The 21,399-nt window shown below is 34.3% G+C and overlaps 2 protein-coding genes across 3 annotated transcripts; both read left to right on the forward strand.

Annotated features, from left to right (window-relative positions):
* The first annotated feature begins 8,251 nt into the window (after positions 1–8,251).
* On the forward strand, positions 8,252–11,742 carry LOC108212299 (cation/H(+) antiporter 2). Its single transcript, XM_017384025.2, has 4 exons — positions 8,252–8,416; positions 8,725–9,723; positions 9,849–10,774; positions 10,983–11,742. The coding sequence occupies exons 1-4, from the start codon at positions 8,252–8,254 to the stop codon at positions 11,281–11,283; spliced, it is 2,391 nt and encodes a 796-aa protein (XP_017239514.1). The 3' UTR covers positions 11,284–11,742.
* Positions 11,743–19,093: 7,351 nt separating this feature from the next.
* LOC108210998 (NEP1-interacting protein-like 1) lies at positions 19,094–21,295 on the forward strand. Of its 2 annotated transcripts, none has more exons than XM_064090850.1 (4): positions 19,094–19,588; positions 20,195–20,370; positions 20,553–20,636; positions 20,744–21,295. In XM_064090850.1, the coding sequence occupies exons 1-4, from the start codon at positions 19,423–19,425 to the stop codon at positions 21,032–21,034; spliced, it is 717 nt and encodes a 238-aa protein (XP_063946920.1). In that variant the 5' UTR covers positions 19,094–19,422; the 3' UTR covers positions 21,035–21,295. The 2 variants fall into 2 exon arrangements, with proteins under 2 accessions (XP_063946920.1, XP_017237962.1); XM_017382473.2 differs by having other exon boundaries at positions 19,129–19,588; positions 20,192–20,370.
* The last annotated feature ends 104 nt before the right edge of the window (positions 21,296–21,399 follow it).

A 21,399-nucleotide genomic window follows, 5' to 3' on the forward strand; every position in this document is an offset into this window, starting at 1 on the left:
TTCCAGCAATCCTTTTTCTTGGTATATGAGTTTCAAATGCAGCTTCCTGTTAAGAACATAAAACAATTCATGTCTAAGAACATTTAGTTTTATAAATTAAGAATGAAGAAAGTGAAGAAAGTGTACCTTTTTCCTTTTGTATTTTGTTATTTTGATCTTTGGTTGTGCATTGTTGACTTGAGCTTGATTTTCTGTTTCATCCTCTTCTTGTTCATCCTTATTTTCTTCCTCACTTTCGTTTAGTACATCGTCTTGTTCCTGATCTTCTTGTTCATCATCTTCTTCTTCTGCACTATCTTCTTGCTCCATGTCTTCTGCACTATCTTCTTGTGCACTGTCTTCTTCACCTTCTTGCATATCTTCATCACTTTGTTGGTTATTATCTTGATCTGCATCTTGTTCATCCACCAGATTATCACAATTATGTTCATCCTCTTCTACTTCATCAACAAGTTTATTTCCCTATGAAATCATACAAAATAATGAGTTAGATGAATTTATAAATCAATAATACAACTAAGAAATAATGTAGTTGATCACATACAACGAGACTTTTGATATTCCTTCCAGCAGTAGCCTTTATGACTTTGTTATCTGGACGTCGATAGACTTTTGCAAGTGGTCTTTTGTCTTGTATGTTGTTGGTATTCATGTTTGCTTGATCTTCGGATTCTAAATCTACAGGAGTATCTGCAGTGTTTGTAAACTTTGACAAACTATGTGCACGAAGTCTTGAACTTCTTCTGCATTGAACTATGTAACCTGCAAAATCATAAAACTTGCAAATACATGTAAAATATACTATTTAACAAGAAGTATATTCACAAATTTATACTAAGCAGTTGTATTTTAGTGATCTTGGTTGATATACTTTAGTGATATACTTAATATAGTTTAGTGATATAGTTAATATATTTTAGTGATAGTGATATTCACTTATCTAATCCTTTAAAACGAATCAAGATTTTAAGCTACTAGTCTACTTTAAACACATAGATATCTCACAAACAACACACACAAATATACAGACATTCGATATATACTATAATTAAAATTCAATTGAGGTTACCAAGAGAGAAAATAGATTCTAACTTGTTCTGTTTTTTAGGCTTAAAAAATTATGTGATTAGAAACACTTAGCACTTAGCTCTGCTACAATAGTTTTATTAAAGAAATATTTCAGTTATACATGTCAGTCTTCACTAATAAGAGGTCTGCAATTCTCAAATCAATTCTTATTAGTCAGTCTTGACTAATAAGAATTGATTAGTAATACTTAATCTATTGGCACTCATGTGTTAATTACTTAATTCATAAAATTAGCTAGCCATGTCTTAATTAATCATATTAAGCTGCTTGACATTGGTGCTGAATCAATGCCTGATTCATCATAAGTCAACTTGGAGTTTGAGCATGCCAGAGGGATACCAGTTAAATATTCACTTTAATATCTGTCAGTTATTAATTGCTAAGCATCTTTTCGATACCAAATCTGAGTTTAGTAGCTAAGATAAAGAGTACTTTTCCACGGCATTTGTTTCTACTTTGGGAGCTTAATCATGATTCAACTTAGTGTTATAAAATCTGTCAATTAGGCTTTTGGATTACTGATCTAGATTAACATTAAGATGTGTTATAAAATCATATGTCTCAGCCTGGTTGTGTACTAAGTACTCTACACTAAGATGATTAATATGCACTAAGTACTCTACATACTCTACACACTACACACTAAGATCAGTACTCTACGTACTCTACACACTGAGATTAGTAATATGCATTAAGATGAGTAATATGCACTAAATCAACATCTTATTCATCAACAACATATTCATATTCATTAATTAAACAAATCAACAACATATTCATCAACATATTATTCAATAAATCAACATATTCAGACAAGTAAATTCTGGAAATCACAAATAATTAAAAAAACAGTGATAAAACCCTAATTTAACATACCTCCTCTAGTTCTAGCCATATTTTAGTAGCTTTCAGAGTGAAATAAGCTAATTAACAGCTGTTATGAAAGAACATTAGTAGATTAATGTCAGTTTTCACAATAATATACAACAAAACCCTTAAAATTCAAAAAAAATGCGACATGCACTAAAAATACGAGTTAATTAAGCTGATTAACTAACTATAATTACTACTAAACTACAGAAAAGTACCTATTCAACAAATGTTCAAGTGATTTTGCTCGGTCCTTGAGCTGCGGTTGCGAGATCCAAAAATCGCCTCGTTTTTCTTCGTACAAGCTGTAATATACCTAATTAGAACGAAAAAAGAGGGGAAAAGTTGAAGAAATTGCCATTGGAGACGTACCTGAGCTTGCTGGAGTAGCGCGATGATGAACAGTGGAGTAGTGGAGGTGATGGACCGTTGTGCGCGAATCGTGTGTATCGTGTGTATCGGTGAGTCAACAAGTGTTTCTTGATACATCTGACATCCTCCCATTTAAACAGATCATCCCTGTAATTATATATATTAATTAGTATTAGGCAGATAAAGAAATGTATATAATAGAAAGGGCAATATACTTACAGTAGCTCGCCCCTTTTCTTTAGCAAGAATACCCAATATCCAAAGTCTTCATTGTTCATTCTTTCCTTGATATCTATCACCCTGTTGACATAAGGTGATTTTTGATACGGACCAACTTTCTTTGTCCGCTTGCTCTTTTCTCTCCCTTGTGGCTCTGGCTCTGGCGTGACCAAATTTTGATTACTTTCTTTTTCTATGTCATCCAGTCCAAGGGAAAAAGGAGGGACATATCTCTCATCATCTTTCTGTTGCTCAGCAAGGATCTCAATGTCTGTTCTATCCATCTCTTCAACAACTTCTAGGCTGGCGACTATTTCAGGTGATAATTCATCACCCAAATCATCACCAGTTTCCTGGTTAGGAATGAGATATTCTTTCAGCATTTCACCGATAATAGCAAAGTTTTTATTATCGGGAAACTTTTCCCTTGCTTTCACTAAATTTTCATCAAATTTGGACTTTATGTCCACAAGTTCCTCTGCCCTTTTACGTAAATCATCAAGTACATCCTGAGAAGTCAATGCAAAATTTAGAATTGAAATATAGTGATATATATGGTAGTATAATATTTTAATAGGTGATCTATCTAATATACTCTAGTGATATATATAGTAGTTTTATAGTGATTATTTGCATGAATTATAGTAGTATGTTACTAATTCATATATAATGTACCTCTTCAGTTTGTTCAACATTTCCATCAGCTGCCTCAGTTGGAGGAGTGTAATACTGTGTATTTTGTGGACTTTGGCACTGAGTTGATTCATGAGGTTGTTGTGATGTTGACGCATTTCTCTTAAGGTAATCGTTTTCAATTCTATCCACCTCTGACCAATACTGCCACGTATCCCATGCTCCATCTTCATTATCATTTACCTATAATTAAGGATGAAACACATTTTTATATAAAAAGAATAAGATAGGTTTTCGACTACGTATTCCATATACAAACATGATCATACCTTTGTCTTTGGAGCTTCAGAAGGATCAATTTTTTGTAGATATTCTTTTAAACTTGGTTGGATTGATCCAACTCGAAAAACTCCGTCAATCACCTCAATTTCTTGTCTTTGTCTCAACATTTCTAGAGTCCAACCAGTGTAGGAAGGAAATTGTCTATCAACTAGGTCCATTCCTTTGTACCTCACACGGTCGACATATAACAACTACAAAGAAAAACAAGTAAAACTATTAATCAGATTTTATATTCTATTAGAATATACGGACGAGAAAAAAAAGATTTAGATTGTTGCCTTACAGTGAGAAAGATTAGTGATCCGCGGAAAAATGTTGTTGTTGTTCTGTTCCAACTCTCCATTCCAATTACAAGGTAGCCTAGGAGGAAATCTGCCCAGTTATACTTCTTGAGATTGTCAAGGTTATCATCAAGTTGCAGCAGTTGTTTGTCCACATAAGAAGCTCCTTTTGTACCAATAAGCACATTTGACATAACAACAAGGAAGTTTAATTTGAAGTTATCATTAACATCTTGGTTTTTCATCACTTGAACAATCATATGTGTTGTTATTTGATCAGGTAAACTGAATTGTGCATGCCATTCTTTGATTCTTTGACTGTACTTTCCAGGTGATGCCAGAATAATAGGATGTCCTCCATTTGGCAGGCCTAACACATCATAAACATCTTCACTTGTAATATTAATATCTCCATCCTTCAGCTTCAGTGAGATTGAGTGGTGATCAAAGATTTGGAGTACATTGTAGGCGATTTTGGTTGGCAAAATTTCAAGCTCAAAATCCAGTAAGAGTACAAAACCAGCTCTTGTAACCCAGTCCCTCTGCTCTTTTGTGAGTTCACCTACCATCTTACTAAAATGCCTTGGAGATATCCTTATTTTGACCTCGTCTTTTTTCCTATTTATATGTTTAGCCCCTTCTGTTTTCTAATGAAATAAGAGGAAATAATTAGTGTTGTAGAAACCACAAGAAACGACAGTGCAGGGCATCACTAAAATATTGTACTCAAATTTCTAATTCTAAGTAACGAAATAAATAAAAAATACCTTAACATCTTTGTTCATGAACTTCAATATTGGATATAATGTTCCAGCAATCCTTTTTCTTGGTATATGAGTTTCAAATGCAGCTTCCTGTTAAGAACATAAAACAATTCATGTCTAAGAACATTTAGTTTTATAAATTAAGAATGAAGAAAGTGAAGAAAGTGTACCTTTTTCCTTTTGTATTTTGTTATTTTGATCTTTGGTTGTGCATTGTTGACTTGAGCTTGATTTTCTGTTTCATCCTCTTCTTGTTCATCCTCTTCTTCTTCATCCTTATTTTCTTCCTCACTTTCGTTTAGTACATCGTCTTGTTCCTGATCTTCTTGTTCATCATCTTCTTCTTCTGCACTATCTTCTTGCTCCATGTCTTCTGCACTATCTTCTTGTGCACTGTCTTCTTCACCTTCTTGCATATCTTCATCACTTTGTTGGTTATTATCTTGATCTGCATCTTGTTCATCCACCAGATTATCACAATTATGTTCATCCTCTTCTACTTCATCAACAAGTTTATTTCCCTATGAAATCATACAAAATAATGAGTTAGATGAATTTATAAATCAATAATACAACTAAGAAATAATGTAGTTGATCACATACAACGAGACTTTTGATATTCCTTCCAGCAGTAGCCTTTATGACTTTGTTATCTGGACGTCGATAGACTTTTGCAAGTGGTCTTTTGTCTTGTATGTTGTTGGTATTCATGTTTGCTTGATCTTCGGATTCTAAATCTACAGGAGTATCTGCAGTGTTTGTAAACTTTGACAAACTATGTGCACGAAGTCTTGAACTTCTTCTGCATTGAACTATGTAACCTGCAAAATCATAAAACTTGCAAATACATGTAAAATATACTATTTAACAAGAAGTATATTCACAAATTTATACTAAGCAGTTGTATTTTAGTGATCTTGGTTGATATACTTTAGTGATATACTTAATATAGTTTAGTGATATAGTTAATATATTTTAGTGATAGTGATATTCACTTATCTAATCCTTTAAAACGAATCAAGATTTTAAGCTACTAGTCTACTTTAAACACATAGATATCTCACAAACAACACACACAAATATACAGACATTCGATATATACTATAATTAAAATTCAATTGAGGTTACCAAGAGAGAAAATAGATTCTAACTTGTTCTGTTTTTTAGGCTTAAAAAATTATGTGATTAGAAACACTTAGCACTTAGCTCTGCTACAATAGTTTTATTAAAGAAATATTTCAGTTATACATGTCAGTCTTCACTAATAAGAGGTCTGCAATTCTCAAATCAATTCTTATTAGTCAGTCTTGACTAATAAGAATTGATTAGTAATACTTAATCTATTGGCACTCATGTGTTAATTACTTAATTCATAAAATTAGCTAGCCATGTCTTAATTAATCATATTAAGCTGCTTGACATTGGTGCTGAATCAATGCCTGATTCATCATAAGTCAACTTGGAGTTTGAGCATGCCAGAGGGATACCAGTTAAATATTCACTTTAATATCTGTCAGTTATTAATTGCTAAGCATCTTTTCGATACCAAATCTGAGTTTAGTAGCTAAGATAAAGAGTACTTTTCCACGGCATTTGTTTCTACTTTGGGAGCTTAATCATGATTCAACTTAGTGTTATAAAATCTGTCAATTAGGCTTTTGGATTACTGATCTAGATTAACATTAAGATGTGTTATAAAATCATATGTCTCAGCCTGGTTGTGTACTAAGTACTCTACACTAAGATGATTAATATGCACTAAGTACTCTACATACTCTACACACTACACACTAAGATCAGTACTCTACGTACTCTACACACTGAGATTAGTAATATGCATTAAGATGAGTAATATGCACTAAATCAACATCTTATTCATCAACAACATATTCATATTCATTAATTAAACAAATCAACAACATATTCATCAACATATTATTCAATAAATCAACATATTCAGACAAGTAAATTCTGGAAATCACAAATAATTAAAAAAACAGTGATAAAACCCTAATTTAACATACCTCCTCTAGTTCTAGCCATATTTTAGTAGCTTTCAGAGTGAAATAAGCTAATTAACAGCTGTTATGAAAGAACATTAGTAGATTAATGTCAGTTTTCACAATAATATACAACAAAACCCTTAAAATTCAAAAAAAATGCGACATGCACTAAAAATACGAGTTAATTAAGCTGATTAACTAACTATAATTACTACTAAACTACAGAAAAGTACCTATTCAACAAATGTTCAAGTGATTTTGCTCGGTCCTTGAGCTGCGGTTGCGAGATCCAAAAATCGCCTCGTTTTTCTTCGTACAAGCTGTAATATACCTAATTAGAACGAAAAAAGAGGGGAAAAGTTGAAGAAATTGCCATTGGAGACGTACCTGAGCTTGCTGGAGTAGCGCGATGATGAACAGTGGAGTAGTGGAGGTGATGGACCGTTGTGCGCGAATCGTGTGTATCGTGTGTATCGGTGAGTCGTGTGTATCGTCTTACAATTTTTAACTGTGCAGCGGTTTTGTATTAGTGGGCTGGATCATTTTAGTGGGCTGGGAGTGTAATTTAATGGGCTGGGCTCATGGTTTCTAGTTTCTATTTTAATTTGGTTTCTATTAGAGTATGACTCTATATATATATATATATATATATATATATATATATATATATATATATATATATATATTATAAAATGCTTGTGTTGTTCTTTGTGCCTATCAGGGATGTAAACATCCTGGTGGAACGGAGGGCGTATTAAACAATATTTGAAACATATTTTTTGCGTCTAAGGCATTAAAATTTGAAATTATAATGATGGATCCATCCTGGTGGAACGGAGGGCGTATTAAACAATATTTGAAACATATTTTTTGCGTCTAAGGCATTAAAATTTGAAATTATAATGATGGAACCAATATCCAATTAATTTAACTAATGAGTGGTTGACGTTCATAATATTAGAGATAGGATGTTATCATTAAACAAAATATGCCAACTGATGTGAAATTTGTTAACATGTGTTATTTTATTTTAATTCAATTTAATTTTTTATAAAGCTCAAAATTTTTTTCACACACTGAGAACCGGCCTGGCCGTGTATCTACGTAAAACTGCTACATGTGACAGACATGGATTCAACTATCGACAGAAAATCAATTATTTTCGTTACGATTCAAATATTTAGTCATTATTTCACTAACAAAAATTACACTTGTATGATATTATCTCCGTTAAGCACGGCCCGCCGTCCCAGAAGCAAGAAACAAAGAAAAGCTCTAAACTTTTCAATTTCTATCTTTTTTTCCTCTTTAGCCTTACGTTTCTGCTCTTCTCCTTTCTTTCACCACCCAGGAATAAAAACACCATCGAAAGAGAAGAATACCAAAATATATAATCGAACCCAAGCTTTCTGCAATTCTTTTGTTCAAGAATCGTTACAGATATATTATTTCTGCATGCATGCATGCATGCTCCTATCGTTCTCGAATTTTTCAATTCGTCGAAAATAAACAACTTAGAGATGATTTTATTGCAGGGGTTTTTATGTTATTGAGGATTGATTCATGGGCACAAGTGGCAGTTAAGTGAATATTTAATTAGTGCGTTCTTGAGAATTTAATTCTCCTTTGGCAAAAATTCGGGAGATTCGATAAATTTATAGGAAAGAAAAAAAAAAGAATGGGAGATGCCGAGATGGAAACCCCGGTGACTACTGGGTGTAGTCAGGATCAGTTTTTCAATCCGATTCTGACAATGGGGTATCAAGTGGCAGCCATTCTTGTTCTGTCTCATGCCTTTCAACTTGGTCTCAAATCCATTCCCGGACCCATTGCTCAAATTCTCGTAAGTATGTCTTCAATCTAGCTATCTAAAAATATACATATCGGTTCTGCTCCAGTACAAACTACTAAAATAATAAAATTTTAAAGATTATGAGACCCGGGGTCCAGGGATGGACCCTGAAGTAGACCTGGATGGGGTGTGGATTTTATTATACATTTTTGGGGTTAATGAAATCAGAAACAGGATTGAAGTTGGCAATTTATGATAATAATGATTAGAATTGTTAGCTATATGAATTTCTTGATTTGATATTCTAGGTAATTTAATTATGAATGTGTTTTTTTATTTCTTGTATTCTTGAGTTGCAGGCTGGGTTTGTGCTAGGTCCTTCGGTGATCTCGAATATAGAATCTGTGAAAAAGTTCTTCTTTCAAGCTTTTGCTACGGATTATTATGAGACCATGGCAATGTATGCAAGAATAATCATAATGTTTCTGATCGGGCTTGAGTTTGATGTGGCCTATCTAATACGAAACCTGAGGCGTGCTCATGTTATTGCTTTTGGCGGTTGTATAATGTGTACCATTTTCGCGTTTGCTATCACTACCTTCATATACGAAGAAACCACAGCTGAAGGCAGTCATTTCTTGATGGGCTGCATGATTGCTGTGGTATTGTCCAACTCAGGCTCCCCTCTGGTGATCCGTCTGGCTGCTCAATTGAGATTTGCAACCACAGATGTGGGAAGACTGGCCATTTCTTCGTCGTTAATTGCTGACCTGTACGCGGTGTGTGTTATGCTTATAGTTTCTAGAAATAAGAAAGAGAAGTCTAAGCATTGGGTTTCTGATGGTGTCCTTTCACTGACGATCATTGTGGCAGTAGCAATTATTAATATATACCTGGCAAAGTTTATGAATCGGAGAAACAGAAACAAAAAATACCTATCCAGCATTGAGGTGTGTATTATTTTGGTAAATATCTTTGGAGCTGCAATGGCAATTGAGTCCATCGGATATAGCAGCATCTACGCTTGTTTCATTATTGGATCATTATTTCCAAGGGGTGGCAAAACCATTCGGACCTTGTTGATAAAACTTACATATACGATTCACAACTTTGTATTCCCAATATACTTTGGCTATGCAGGCTTCAAAGCGGATTTATCTGTAGTGTACAAACATGTTTGGAGGGTTGGAATTATTTTCCTTGTCATCCTGTTGAGCGTTGGTGGCAAAATCACAGGCACCCTTGCTGCTTGCCACTCTGTAAAGACTCCGTTAAGTGAGGGCGTCCTCCTTGCTTTCCTGCTCAACTTGAAATGCCATGTTGATTTGGTAACCCTAACCGTAGGCCAACAGAATGGAGTAAGTCCTACTTTCAAATTTCATATTAGCAAATTAAAATTTAGAAATTATTCTATAATTATGTATCACCAGGGACTAAAAGTGCCACTTTTCTCTTCTTTTCTGCGTGTGATTGATTATTGCAGATGGTTACCAGTCAAACATTCTACACTTTGATGATATGTTCTGTAGTGATTAGTTCTATAATATCAGGGCCTTTGATTGCTTACTTAGTGAAGAGGGAAAGTGATACTCTTGGATACAAGCATGTAGCTTTGGAGGCCCAGGATCCAGATGGTGAGTTGCGAATTTTAGCCTGTGTGCATAATCCTCGCCCTGTTGCAACCATGGTTGGGCTCATTGCGACCTCAAGAGGTGCTGACAACGTTCCTATTACTCCTTACTTGATGCACCTGATCGAGCTCCCCAAGAAAACGAAAACTAAAAAGAAAATGATGCATTCCCAGAAAGAAAATGAAGAGTTCAGCGATGAAGATGACTATGGTGGGAACGAAGTGGTAGAGATCAATGAAGCTGTTGATGACTTCACTGCAGACACCGGTGTGATGATTCATCAAGTTAAAATTCTTGCACCCTTCACAAGCATGCATGAAGATGTGTGTGAGTTCGCTGAGGAAGTACGAGCATCTATCATAATCCTCCCTTTCCATAAGCACCAGAGAATAGATGGAGTGTTGGAGAAAGGCAAGGCGGGTATAAGGACTACTAATCAGAAAGTTCTTAGGCATGCTCGATGCACAGTTGCCATACTTGTAGACCGAGGACTTACAGCTGGATCCTTACAGGGTTCGGGCTCTGATTCATTGCAGCATGTTGTAACTCTGTTTTTTGGGGGAACTGATGACCGTGAAGCGTTGGGATTTAGTGAACGTATGGGATCACATCATCATATAAACCTCACAGTCATTCGATTCCTACCTAGAGTGCCACCAAAGGACCCAAATGTGGAGGTTAATGTTGCCCAAAAGGATGAAAGTGTTCTGATGGCTATATCAGATAATGAGAGAGAGAACGAGATAGACAACTCTGTCATGACAGACTTCTATAACAAGTATGCCATTAAACACTTCATGATAACTTTAAAGCTGTGGTTTTTCTACGAACCTTGATTTTGAAAACGAATGGAAAAAATGATTCCAACCTCTGATGTTTATTGGAAAAACCTGACTAAATTTTTTAATGTTAGAATTAGCTAAAATGTCTTCTTGAAGCCTATTTTGACTCATCTCACTGTTGTTTCCTTGGATAATGATTATCAGGTATGTGACATCAGGGCGTGTGGGATACGTAGAAAAACGTGTAAATGACGGGACAGACACAGCTTCAGCATTAAGGGATATCTCTGACATGTACTCAATGTTCATAGTAGGAAAGGGTGGGAGAGGACACACCACAATAACGACAGGAATAAGCGACTGGGAAGAATGTCCGGAGCTAGGCACAGTGGCGGACTTTTTGGCTTCTTCAGAATTTGATATCGGTGGTTCAGTACTAGTAATTCAACAACATATCCCAAGAAATGATGAGGAAGAGGATGTTGACATTGATGAGGATAGGTAGCTATAGCACTTAGTTTGCAAGCCACAACATAATCTGACTAAGCTCATCTGCATAATCATTTTATGATGATGGGCACTGGGGAAGAGCTGCTTGATTCAAAGTGAAGTGCATTGTCCATGATCCCACAAAACCGTAGCTGAAAGCTTACAGTAAATATTCGTGGCAGGTAGATAATAAGATTTAGTTACATTTTAGATACTAATGTATATAATGTAGCTACTGATCCTGATGGTATATGCTTTAGACATTTAGTATGTACAGTTTCAGCTTGATTTTATGGTTAGCCTCCTTCTGATATGGTTAGAGATGAATTGTAGATTATATACGAAACAGATTCTGGGTCTCTGGTATTTTACGGACTATTTTCCTTGTGATTATATAAGATTAGAGCTCCACTGATCCATATTAACCTAACAGGTATCACACACTACAAAATGCTTATTCAGTAAGATGTTTGTTTAGTCTCCTTTAATTATAATGTCCAATTAATCCAAAATTCACATATGTAATATATGTTTTCATTATCAAGCCTGATTCCTTAGTTATGTTAAGGTTTCCGTTGCCAGTTTTTCTCTACCTTGAAACTTCCTTTGTAACTGCTATTCGGATGGACTGAATAATTTTTGTAAGGAATGAATGGTTAGATATGAAGGCCATTTTATGGAACTCGAACTCAGTGTTTTGCAGTGAAAACTGCTTGAAATTTGTTGAAGTCTGGTATAATATATGATCCAAAGATCCAGCGAGCGTCGCATTTTTATTTCAGTTGCAGCATTATTCAGACAAGTACTGCAGTCATACGCCATATAACATATTAGTGAGGCCATCGATTTTAATTTTGAGCCGATCTTGGTGTTAAGCCGATCTTTGAGTTATCAGTTTAGAATTGGTCAATTTAACTAGTTTGATCGTGTTTATCAGTCGACACATATAACATATTGGTGAGGCCATCGATTTTAATTTTGATAATAATCGTCAAAGTTATCAGTTTGTGGTCGGTTATAGTTTTTGATGACTGATTCGTTAAGGTTGAATAAAATAAAATCAGAAGTTTATGATCGATTATATTTAATCATTTAACTTTCATTCAAAACCGATAATCATTATGGTCGGTTATAGATTTGATCATGTTTATTCTAGTGCCACTTTTAAGATGCCTTTTTAGTTGTCACATTTCTATTTTTGTCGGTCAAATTGACTAATTTTTGACCAAGGATTATAAATCACTTACTCATTACTTAAAAAAACTGAAAATTACATCTTATAGTAAATTAAAAGTTATTTTCAGTGACATTTTTTTTTATTTTGTCAATTGATATAATATTAATATATTTCAGTCAAACTTTGGTCAATTTAACCGGCACAAAACCAATGTGACGACTAAAATGGGACGGAGGGAGTTTACCCACCGCTCAGTTGATTTTTTGGATTATGAATTACTCCCTCCGTTTCTTTATACGTTTCTCGTTTGAAATTTTGGTACTGTTCATAACATGAGATAAATTACTAATTTACGTCTAATCTATAAGACTAAATATAGTCATGAGTGATCTTGTTAGCTTCGTATTCACAAGTACTTTAATACAGTGAAATTTTTATATTTAATATTAATACGAAACGAAAGCTATTAATGATCAAAGGTGTGTGTTGGCAAACGTGAAAAACAGAAACAGGAAAAGTATTTAGAGACAGAGGGAGCAGTAGATATACGATCATTTATGTCAACTTGCAGTAGACTTTCTGCTATTTCTTTTTATTTTGAATTTTGGAAGTCTCTATCTTCTCACATATGTCATGGAGAGACCAAATCACACACTTGATACTAAATTGAGTGGTATAAAATATGTAACCTTAAAAACTCGTCTCCCGTCGTTCCAGATTCTTCAAAATTTAATTCTAACTCAATCCGAAATTTGTCATCTCAAATGGGGGGAGGATTCATCCATTCATCCTCGTGTCATCCCAGGATTCGATCATCTAATTAGAGCATCTCTAACGACGTTGGCTATAATCGTTGGCTAAATTGAACCTGTAAGACATTATCTTAAAATTGGTGCACCTGTAAGACATTTTGCTTCAATGGTACTGGCTATATTGGTTGATTATAATTTAAAAATAGTATGTTATTAATATTTTAAATTGTTAAAATAGAATATATCAGTTCAATATGGTAATAAATGATGTACAATCTTCCTACAGATTTTCTTACAGACCTGTAGAGGTTCGACAAATTTAGTCATCCATGAGAGGTTGGCTAAATTTATAGATAACAGCTGAGCATGGTTGAAGTTGAGTAGGGCTGTAATTCGAGTCGGGCGGCTGGCGAGCTCGCCCGGCTCGAACTCGTTTAAGTGGGCTCGGCTCGGCTCGACTCGTTAAACGAGCCGAGTTCGGGTAAAAGTTTCGGCTCGTTTAATTAAACGAGCCGGCTCGACTCGACTCGTGAAATTAAACGAGCCGAGTTCGGGTAGAGGTTTGGGCTTGATTAAGTGTAAAATTATACGAGCTGGCTCGCTCGGCTCGTTAAAACCGGCTCGTTTAGCTAAACGAGCCGGCTCGACTCGACTCGTGAAATTAACCGAGTCGAGTTCGGGCAAAGATTTAGGCTCGATTAGTTAATCGAGCCGGCTCGGCTCGGCTCGATTAAAGTTGGCTCGAATTAGGCTTGGCTCGAAACTCGCCCGGCTCGGCTCGAATTACAGCCCTAAAGTTGAGTTTTTGGAGTTGTTGGCTAAATTATTTTATTTTAAGTATGACAACTCATCTCTTAGCCAATGCTTTTAGATGGTTAGAGATGCTCTTACCTCTTTTGGTTTCATCCGAAAACGCAAATGATTGCATAAATCACGGCAGCCAACAAAGTATCCAACCTTTTCTTCACGCCTAAGTCTTAGAGCATCTCCAACCATCTAAAGTCATTGGCTAAAAGGTGAGTTGGCATACTTAAAATAAAAAGATTTAGCCAACAACTCCAAAAACTCAACTCCAACCATGATGAGCTGTTGTCTATATAAATTTAGCCAACCACCTATGGATGGCTAAATTTGTCGAAACTCTACAGGTCTGTAAGAAAATCTGTAGGAAGATTGTACATCGTTTATTACCATATTGAACTGATATATTCTATTTTAACAATTTAAAATATTAATAACATACTATTTTTAAATTATAGTCAACCAATATAGCCAGTACCATTGTAGCAAAATGTCTTACAGGTTCAGCAAATTTTACACAATGTCTTAGCGGTCCAATTTAGCCAACGATTATAGCCAACGCAGTTAGAGATGCTCTTATTCTCTCCACCACACAAATATGACTATATTCACAGTCAGTGAAGTGGACATAACTAGTTGGACTTTGAAACTTGATGGCATGTAATAACATTCACGTCTTCTTCTCATGCACAGTAGTTAATTTAATTATACCAAGCAAAAGAAACACTCTTTCACGTGAATCCAGAACCTCCTGGGCTCCCGTACATTACACCAAAAGATTCACCTCCCTCATTTAATCTCCAATACTTGAAACGAAGTCTTTTAGAAACTTCATGGCCTGCAATTACAAACACGTCATATTCTAATAATCGTAATAAAGTTAAAGGTACACTCAATCATGTGATTCTATTTGATGCAGAACCTCCTCCAAACCTACGGATATCTCCTACTTTTTTTCAATTCACAATACCTCGTAATTTAGGTGCAGGTATTCAACTACGAAGCATATAGTATCAAACTTCTTCACTTTCTAGTTTCTACACGATCTTCCAGAGCGACTAGGAGTGGTAATTTGGGATAATGAGTCGGGTTCGGATTATCTTATCCGGTCCAGTTTTTGGGTCAACCGAACCCGCAACGGGTTGAAAATTTCAACGCTAACCCGACATGTTCAGTACTCGATTAACTCAAATTTGATCCGAAATTTATTAAGAATTAATTATTTTAATTAATTATAGAACTAAAGCATTAAATTGTGTCTTCCCTGCATATACAAACTCGAGTAGCTCATTGAATGAAGCGGGTCATTTACAATTTTTTTTATATTTTTAAATTGACCATATATATCAAACTTATAAAAAAATGGAACTGAAAATATATTCAAAAATGAACATGTAATCGAATTTTTATATACAAATAATATGATCAAATATTATATACACAACACACACATAATCAAAAATATACACGACATACACACATAATCAAAAATATACATACAATATACACAACATATTAATAAATTAAATGTTATTATATTATTTTAATATCCGACTAATATTTATGTTGTTTTACTATATTATGTTTTGACATTAAAAACAATAATAGTTTTTATTGAGCAATAAATAAAAGGGTTGAGATTTAAAATTTGAATTTTAATATGCCAAAGAGGATAAGACGAGAGAAGTCTAATTATAATATACTAGCCTTTAACCCGTGCGAAGCACGGGCGGATATAAAATTCGTAATTTATTAATTATAATTTAAATTTTAAAATCATCTTAATAGTATTTTAGAATTGATGAATTGGATTTTAACCCGATTATATTTACCAACTGATTATATATTTTGGACGGCTACAAATTATACCAATGTCGATTTATTATAATATTGTATATAATTTATATTTAAAAGAATAATGGTGGAGTTTTTATCTTGTACTACATCTCAAGTGTTTGTAATTTAAACGGTATAAAACTCTTTAATATTGTAAGAGTAAGAGAAGTTTACATGTGACAGATTTGTAGTTACAAAAGAGATGATCAAACCAAAATGTTGTACGACTACAAATTATACCTATGTTGGCTTATTATAGTATAGATAGATAGATTAGGTGTGAATTGTCAATCAAATTACCCTACAAGCAAAACTTATAAGGTGGTTTAGGTGTTAAGTTAGTAGTGTTGTTAATTCTGCTAATATATCACCCTTATTTTTCCTTTGACAGCAACAGATTAACTAAAGATTCTCACCTTCATTTGGTTACCAGGCAATGAAATTTATCCACACGTTACCCTCCACAAAAAGTATCGACTGTGTGCTATAAATATTATATTATTCGCAAAGTAGTTATTACCATTTTCGGATAATACTAAGTGGTGGTTTGAATTCACCATGAATGTTCACGATGCTTAAATTATAAGATAACTTGTAAACATTACCATATGATTTCATTCGTCACTTGTGAATTGTGACGATCTCCGATCTAAAACCTTGGCGGTAGATAGACTAGTTCGGAGATGTCTTGTGCCATTTTGTGCTCGGATGACTTATTTTCTTTGATAATATGTATTTTTATAAGTAAATTCGAAACTCTATATTCTTGAATATAGGTAGTGAGGATTATCCATCTGCGTTCGATTCAAAATTTTGAAATTATTTAAAATTTTAAAATTAACCAAATTAAATATTTTAATCAATAAAAGAATCTTCGCTCGGACATAAAGAGCATTCACAAAAAATCCAATGTACATGGACTTTGCAATTTTAATGAAAATAAGCATTTTTTTTCTTCTAGTTATTATAGTTTTCCCTGTCAAATGGAGGTAGTTTAATTCCGAGTTCCTGAGAGTTCACAGTTTCATTTTCATATTATCAATTGAGTGCGCTTGAGCTAGTTTTTCGAAACGTATGATTGTATGGATCTCATATTTGTGTGTCGATTAATTAACTCTGATATCAATTGTTAATAGAGGGGTTGAATACGTCATTACTAAATTATCGATTTAAATTGTTTGTACATAAGTTCTTTCAGTATTCGTTAAATCGCAATCAAATTCCGACAAACTGAAAGAATATATTTGTATTATATAAATGTCGATGGTGCTACAAATTCTAACAAAACGGTTATAATGGAATTTTTATATTTCTATATAAACAATACTATGATGAACTTATCATCAACTATTATTAAAATCAACGATCCTTATAGGTTCCTTATCTTTTTGGTGGATTTCATATTTATCAATTGAATTCGTGTTTGTGGACTCAATTTTATACTTTAGAATTTAACAATTGTTTTTCTTACGCTTCCATACTGCGTCATAATCTTTTTTGTTTTGATGGAAAATACGACTTCGTAGAAGGCGATTGATTCAACCTGAATTTAATTTGATAAAACTGTCACGAAAACCAACACTGAATTAATTATCGAGATGTTTATCAAAATTTGAAACAACATCAAAAGTGATCGGAGATTTTTAAGAGTCATAAAGTGATTCGATTGGTCTGTCATATAAAAAGAACGAGGAAATCGTTGTTTGATGAGATTCGATGTAAACTACGAATAACTCGGACATTTGTCCTAATACTATTTCATAAATTTTCATTATTTCACATTATTATTTTTAATATAGGGTTGCGGTCCCTAACATACATATATGCTGGGAATTGTTTAACCAACCCACAGTCCGTGGCCGTTGGATGAATATCTAGCGGTCAGGATTATAAGCGCTTTTTAAGCGTTGGACGAGGTTTGTCCGGCGCTCCAACGATCAGGATTATAATCTACGTTCAGCGCTTTTTAAGCATTGTACGAGATTTGTCCAGCGTTTTTAATCATTAGAAGTTGTCTTTTCTTCCCGTCCAACGGTTAAAAAGCACCGGACGTATATAAATTTTGTTTTAATCCTGACAACTGAATATTCATCCAACGGTTAGGAAACTGACTGTTGGTTAACAGACCAGGGACCTAGTATCTATCTATACTATACTATAATAAGCCAACATAGGTATAATTTGTAGTAGTACAAAATTTTGGTTTGGTCATCTCCTTTGTAACTACAAGTGTGTCACATGAAAACTTCTCTTACTCTTACAATATTAAAGAGTTTTATACCGTTTAAATAAGATAAAAACTCTCCTTTATTCTTTTAAATATAATTTATATACTATTTATATACCATATTATGATAAATCAACATTGGTATAATTTGTAGTCGGCCAAAAAATATAATGAGTTGGTAAATATAATTTGGTTAAAATCCTATCCATCATTACTAAAATACTAATAAGATGATGTTAAAATTTAAATTATAATTAATTAATTACGAATTCTATGCCCGCCCGTGCTTCGCACGGGTTAAAGGGTTAAAGGCTAGTATAATGTAATAAATAATATTGAATGTGTTTGTGTCACTTTATTTTGTTTTGTGAAAATAAGGACTTGATAAAAAATTTCATATCTATATATTATAATCAAATATAAGTATTCAAAAAGTGTTTGGTATTTTTATTTTTAGATATGTTTTCCACAAATAAGTACTCCCTCCGTCCCCTTTTACTTGTCCCTTTTGAAAAAATAACGCATCTTAAGAAAATGTTAGTTGGATATCTTGTTTTCATACATATCCCTAATAAATGTAGTGAATTAGATAGAGTTGTGTATATATATATGCTAGTCAAACATTGGAAGTTTTTACTTTTTGAAAAAACATACAAAAAGTTGCTTTGAAAAGAGAAGTGGACAAATAATTTGGGACAAATTTTTTTTCCAAAGTGGACATGTAAAAAGGGACGGAGGGAGTAATTCATTTAACATGGCTATCATGTTCACCACGATAAAGGAATGAATATGAGCAATACTTGAATTTCTTACTTGCCTTCGGATCACCTGCTGGTTAAGTTGTGATTGTGACCTAAAGTTTTGAATAAATTCTCAAAATCCTTTGTTGTTGATTAAATTAGACCGTATAAAAAATTAGATTGGCAAATTGCATTTCTAACTCCCTCTTTTCACTTCTATCTTATTTATTTTGTCAAATTCAGATTAAATGATGGAGAAAAGTAAGAGTGAAACTTGTTCATGTGATGCTAATATCATGTGGATGATTTGAACCCATCAACTAACACTGAAAATTGTCAAAAGAAGCTCCCTTTTCTCCAAGTAACACAAAATTGTAAAAAGATGGCAACTTGAGTACTACTGTAGTAGCTTGTTACTTTAAACCACAAATTACAAAGTATTAAATCTGGTTCCCTAAGTGTATATATATGCATCTATAGAAAGATATGCAAGTTGGTGTATCGTTTCTTTTCTTTCTCAAGTAGGGACCAAGCATTTCTCATTAGTCTCCACTTTTCTTCAACCAAACATTTTATTTTTCATAAACACACCTTGAAGATCAGTGACTTGTTTTAACTGAAGATGGAGTTTTGTGCTTACCCTTCTCATTCTTTGCAGCCTTTTCCTCCGGCTTCTTCGGTTTCTTTTGGTGATGCTGTGATCAGGGTTAAAGAATATGCAAGCTCTGCTGTTTCTGTGATTCTGGGCAATGTTTTTTCTGTCATTTTCACTTTTCTCTTTGCATCAGGTGTGTGCTTTTTCATATGTTGTGCAATTCAGGGATTTTTTTCGTAAGAATAGGTCTGTGGTGTAAGTAGTTCTGGTTATGCTGGCAAAGATTTGATTTATTCAGAGGTTTGTAATTTGCAGACAAATATATTAGGAAAATTCCCTTCCAAGATGCAGATTATTTTCTCATAGTTTTGTATTATTCTTAGGAAGCCTTAGCTAACACTTCACCATGATGTACATAATAAGTCCTCAATCCAACGTCTTCAGATTTCCGTAAGCCCTCCTCCTAAAACCTTTGAAATTTTGGGAGAGTCGGTGCTCAGACTTTAAAGTTCATACGTCCCCTTAGCAACCCAAATACACATAATAAACCTTCCTCGAATTTTGGGGGAGTTAGTAACTCAACAACAAAAAAAACACTTAACATCTGATCTATGAAAACGAGATTTTAATATTGTTTTTTCTCTGTTTCATGGATCATAATATGTTAATCTACAGTGTGGGGTAGATTGAGCAGAGGCTTTTATTTTCGTGCAGATTGAGCAGTGGCTTTGCATATAAATAAAGTTGTATTTGCAATTTTATATATGTAATTAATGAGGTGATATTGTTGTTGCAGTAGGGACTTTCTTAGGGGCCATGACTGGGGCTTTGATAGGCCAAGAGACAGAGAGTGGTTTTGCTCGGGGGGCTGCTGTCGGAGCCATATCTGGTGCTGTTTTCTCTATTGAGGTTTTCGAGTCATCTCTGACTCTCTGGCATTCTGATGAGTCTGGACTTCGCTGTGTTCTGTACTTGGTAACCAACTTTGCTAACTTTCCGCGCATATATAGTCTTAGTTCTATAGATTCTGTATGTGGGACAATAGGAAATATGTTAAGTCGATTTGGCAAGTGGAAGTATTTTATTTGGAATTAAAACTAGAAATTCATTCCTAGAACTTTAACTAACAAGGTTCTGGAAACTTTGACTCTGTACAGATTGATGTTCTGGCAAGCCTATTAAGTGGTAGACTCGTTCGTGAACAAATTGGTCCAGCCATGTTAAGTGCAGTGCAAAGTCAGGTAGTTTTCTTGTTCAAGTGATTTCCATGCCTTTAAGCTTCACAAACACGAGACAGTGCTTGTATATAAGTTGATTTGACTAAATTTTGCAATTGTTAAATCCTCAGATGGGAGCTGTTGAAACACATTTCGATGAGGCAGAAAACATTTTTGATACAGGAGGGTCCGATGGGTTGGCAGGAGATTCGGTTGACAGAATTCCCAAGGTAAGAATCACAAAGGAAAACAACATGGATGCCACTGGTGAAAAAGTGTGTTGTTCAGTTTGCCTTCAGGATTTTCAGCTAGAAGAGACCGCAAGAAGTTTACCTCAGTGTCATCATCTATTTCATCTACCTTGCATCGATAACTGGCTGGTGAGACACGGCTCATGCCCATTATGCAGGAGGGATCTATGATAAGCTTATTACTAGCAGTACTAATATTGCAAGAAGAGAGCTCTGTGATGGCTTATTTCGGGTATCAGGTTTTGTTCTATATGTCACCGCGGTGCTGTGTATGTGTACATACTCCGTTATTACAGTTTACTCAGATCTAGCTAGTTTAAAAATTCGCACAATGTAGAAAATATAGATATGTGTATCTTTGACTCGTGTTTGCTAAATGCCTAGCCTGCATCTCTATATAGTATATGCACATGAACAAGATTTTGGGTGTAACCGGAACATCTAGCACAGTTATTCATAAGGCAAGATGCAATAGATGCCATGTTCATCGTGAAAAATAAGTGCACAGAACGCTTCCTAACGCGTAGTAAACTATA

This window comes from Daucus carota, chromosome 3 (genome assembly GCF_001625215.2).
Source record: "Daucus carota subsp. sativus chromosome 3, DH1 v3.0, whole genome shotgun sequence".
In the NCBI taxonomy this organism is placed as follows: domain Eukaryota; kingdom Viridiplantae; phylum Streptophyta; class Magnoliopsida; order Apiales; family Apiaceae; genus Daucus; species Daucus carota.